The sequence below is a fragment of the Myotis nattereri genome, assembly GCF_964212035.1.
Source record: "Myotis nattereri genome assembly, chromosome: 6".
Taxonomy (NCBI): Eukaryota; Metazoa; Chordata; class Mammalia; order Chiroptera; family Vespertilionidae; genus Myotis; species Myotis nattereri.
The window spans coordinates 20879762-20882788 of NC_138081.1; the positions used below are offsets into that span (position 1 = coordinate 20879762).

General features: G+C 33.0%; 1 protein-coding gene across 1 annotated transcript; it reads right to left on the reverse strand.

The window, feature by feature from the left end:
- Positions 1 to 1622: 1622 nt before the first annotated feature.
- On the reverse strand, positions 1623 to 2621 carry DEFB113 (defensin beta 113; the record flags this gene model as incomplete). The annotated part of the gene is made up of 2 exons (XM_081094649.1): positions 1623 to 1813; positions 2564 to 2621. The coding sequence occupies 2 exons, from the start codon at positions 2619 to 2621 to the stop codon at positions 1623 to 1625; spliced, it is 249 nt and encodes an 82-aa protein (XP_080950775.1).
- Positions 2622 to 3027: the final 406 nt, after the last annotated feature.

Sequence of the window (3027 nt, forward strand, 5' to 3'; positions counted from 1 at the left end):
TTATTTTTTTTATTTTTTTTTAAATATATTTTATTGATTTTTTACAGAGAGGAAGGGAGAGAGAGATAGAGAGTTAGAAACATCGATGAGAGAGAAACATCGATCAGCTGCTTCCTGCACATCTCCTACTGGGGATATGCCCGCAACCCAGCTACATGCCCTTGACCGGAATCAAACCTGGGACCTTTCAGTCCGCAGGCCGACGCTCTATCCACTGAGCCAAACCGGTTTCGGCAACATATGATATTTTAAAATAAAGATATAAAATTATTCAAGTTGTATATTGTTTTCCTGAGTGAATCTTGGTAGTTTACATCATTTGTGGATTTTGTTCTTTTTATAACAATTAACCAAAGTACTGATCAAGTATTGTTTATTATATTCTCTTCTTGTTCTTGTAGTATCTGTTGCATCTGTACTTTCTCTTATTCCATTCCTGATATTGGTCGCTTGTGCTTTCTCTGTTTATTTTTTTTAGCCATCTGTTTGGAGATTTCTAAAAAACATTTTTTTTTTAACCTTTTAAAAGAACCAGCTTTTTTTGTTGATTGTTTTTTGTTTGTTCATTTTATATTTAATGAATTTTATTTTATTTTATTTTATTTTATTATTTTATTTTATTTTATTGTGTCTTTCAAATCTGCACCTTTTGTGATATTTTCTAAGAATGATTACATTGTTCAGTAATGTGTTTCAAGTAAGAAAACTAAATTGGGAATTATTCTTTCCTCTTACACCCCTCTCCCCGAAACCACTAAACTTTTTTTCATTTCCTCTAAATTGTAATTTGGTCCTAAGTTTTATATTATCCAGATCTATGCAATAGCTATAGGTAAAAACAACAACAACAAAACACTCATTGGAGATTTTAAATTCTGAATATCAAGCATTTACTGAAGGAAATCTTTATAATTCATAAGAAATTTTATATTAACATTAATTCAATATTATAACAGAATTAATGTGGAATGTGAAAAGCTGGAAACACAATGAGTTCATTGAAGACAGGTTCAAGAACAGAAGCATCAAATACTGAATTATAAGATGAAGGAGTTAAATAAATTTCTTAAGGACCAGGAGAGAAGACCCTTAGATTGGTTGCCTATATTCAGAATTGATTATGATAAAAGTTCTGGATGGTAGAATTAGAAATGACTTTTTTTTTTATTTTTGGACATTTCTGTATTATTCTGAATTTTCTTACTTTTTATCATAAAAAAATACCTTTAAGATGTTTTAACTACCTTCTTTTCTTATCACATTTTACTCCTTGTTGAGCTTTGTTTAATTAATTCTTTCTCACATTATCAATATTATCCTGTTATGTGATTAGGATGTATATGACTTTGTGTCCAAAACCCATGCACATTTTTACTAAAAATATGGAAAGGTGGCATAAACCATGATTGATGGTTGATAACCTAAACGATCATATGAAAATAATTAGCCTACTGTCAGGGCAAATAAACAAATATGAAGGGAGGAGGGTATTTGAAAAGTGCATGGAGGAGAACTGCCAAATTATTTGCCATGCTATCATTGTGCAATCCAAGAGGTCAGAGGACACCCATGGGAAAATAGATTTAAAGAGAGTACAAAGTTCTTTATTAATAACAATATTGTTACAAAGTAGCGTTGTGTGGTGTAGTAGAATCAGAAGTATAAGCTGTAGTAGTGCTGGGTTCAGTGGCTGGCCTTATATATTCCCGTACAACACAGCAGGGCTCATTATTGCAGTAATTATATATGTATTCCCAGGTGTTGCATGAAGTCTTACAAGCACCACGAACAAGGTAACATTCTGTTTTTCTCTCTGTAATTTCTCTTGTTTTTTCTCTTGTTTTCTTCTGTGAAACTAAGAAAAAGTAGCCATGGTCACAAATCCAAGTTTGATCTACTTGAATGGATAGATGGACAGACAGATGATAAATAGATAAGTAAATAAAGTTGTTTAAAGTATAGAGTTAAAAAATTTCATTTCTTAAATTATGCCCATGCAACTGCATTAAAATTTGTGATTTTATCCCCAGTAAATGGGTATAAATTCTTATTATCTAACAATTTTTCTTTTGCCACTAGCAATTTTTTTTTGTAAATAGAATAGCCTTAAATATCTAATCTGTGCATACTTCCTCAAGAGAAAAAAGGATGTGGAAAAAATAGTCTGCATGTTTTATGCTCTAAAGAGCCATCTACCTCCAACACCCTTCTCCCCAGTACAAATTGCGGGGCTAGATAGTTATAGAAAGCTGCAATCAGTATCAGTGCATTATATTGTGTTTAAAAAGAGAAGGCAGTGGGAAAGACATAGGAATCATAGTCTCATCAAAGAACACAGCAAACAGGTTTAATTATATATCTTGGGAGGACACCCCCCCCCCCCCCGATTATATTATCAACTATCAGTTTCACTCTTTCCTTCTCCCATGCAAAATACAGTGAACTTTATTATAAACGTATATGCAGTTTCCTAACAATCATTTATTTGTTTTATTTTTTCAGAGCAAAGCAGTTATAACAAAAATGTTGCCCTTCCCTCTTTTTCTATGTTAATAATCATTACCTGATGGACCACAAGACACAGTGAAGACAAGGGTCAGGAAAATACCAAGTATCTTCATTGCTGATAAAGTTACTACAGTGAAGGTGAGGCAGAGCTCAAAGTATCTGAGAGGTGTGCTATTCTTTGGTGAAAGAAAGACGAACTCTTGTTTTTATAGCCTCCTCGGGGTAATTACTATTCTGATTAATGTCACCTTTCAAGATTGAGCACAAACTCAGGTAACTATTGTGAAATAGCAACAGGCAGTTTACAGGATTTGCTTCTGTTCTGACCTCAATGAGCCACACGTGAACTCATTTTCGATTTGCAAGCAGAGTGGGGTTAAAGCCTTTCTAAATTCTTTAACTAAAAGCGCACAATCAGCATCGTTAACATTTTTAACCACATGTTTTTTCAAGCGTATATTATGGGCCAGGCACTGTTCTAAGCACTTTACATATGTTAACTAGTTTCATCCTCATGAC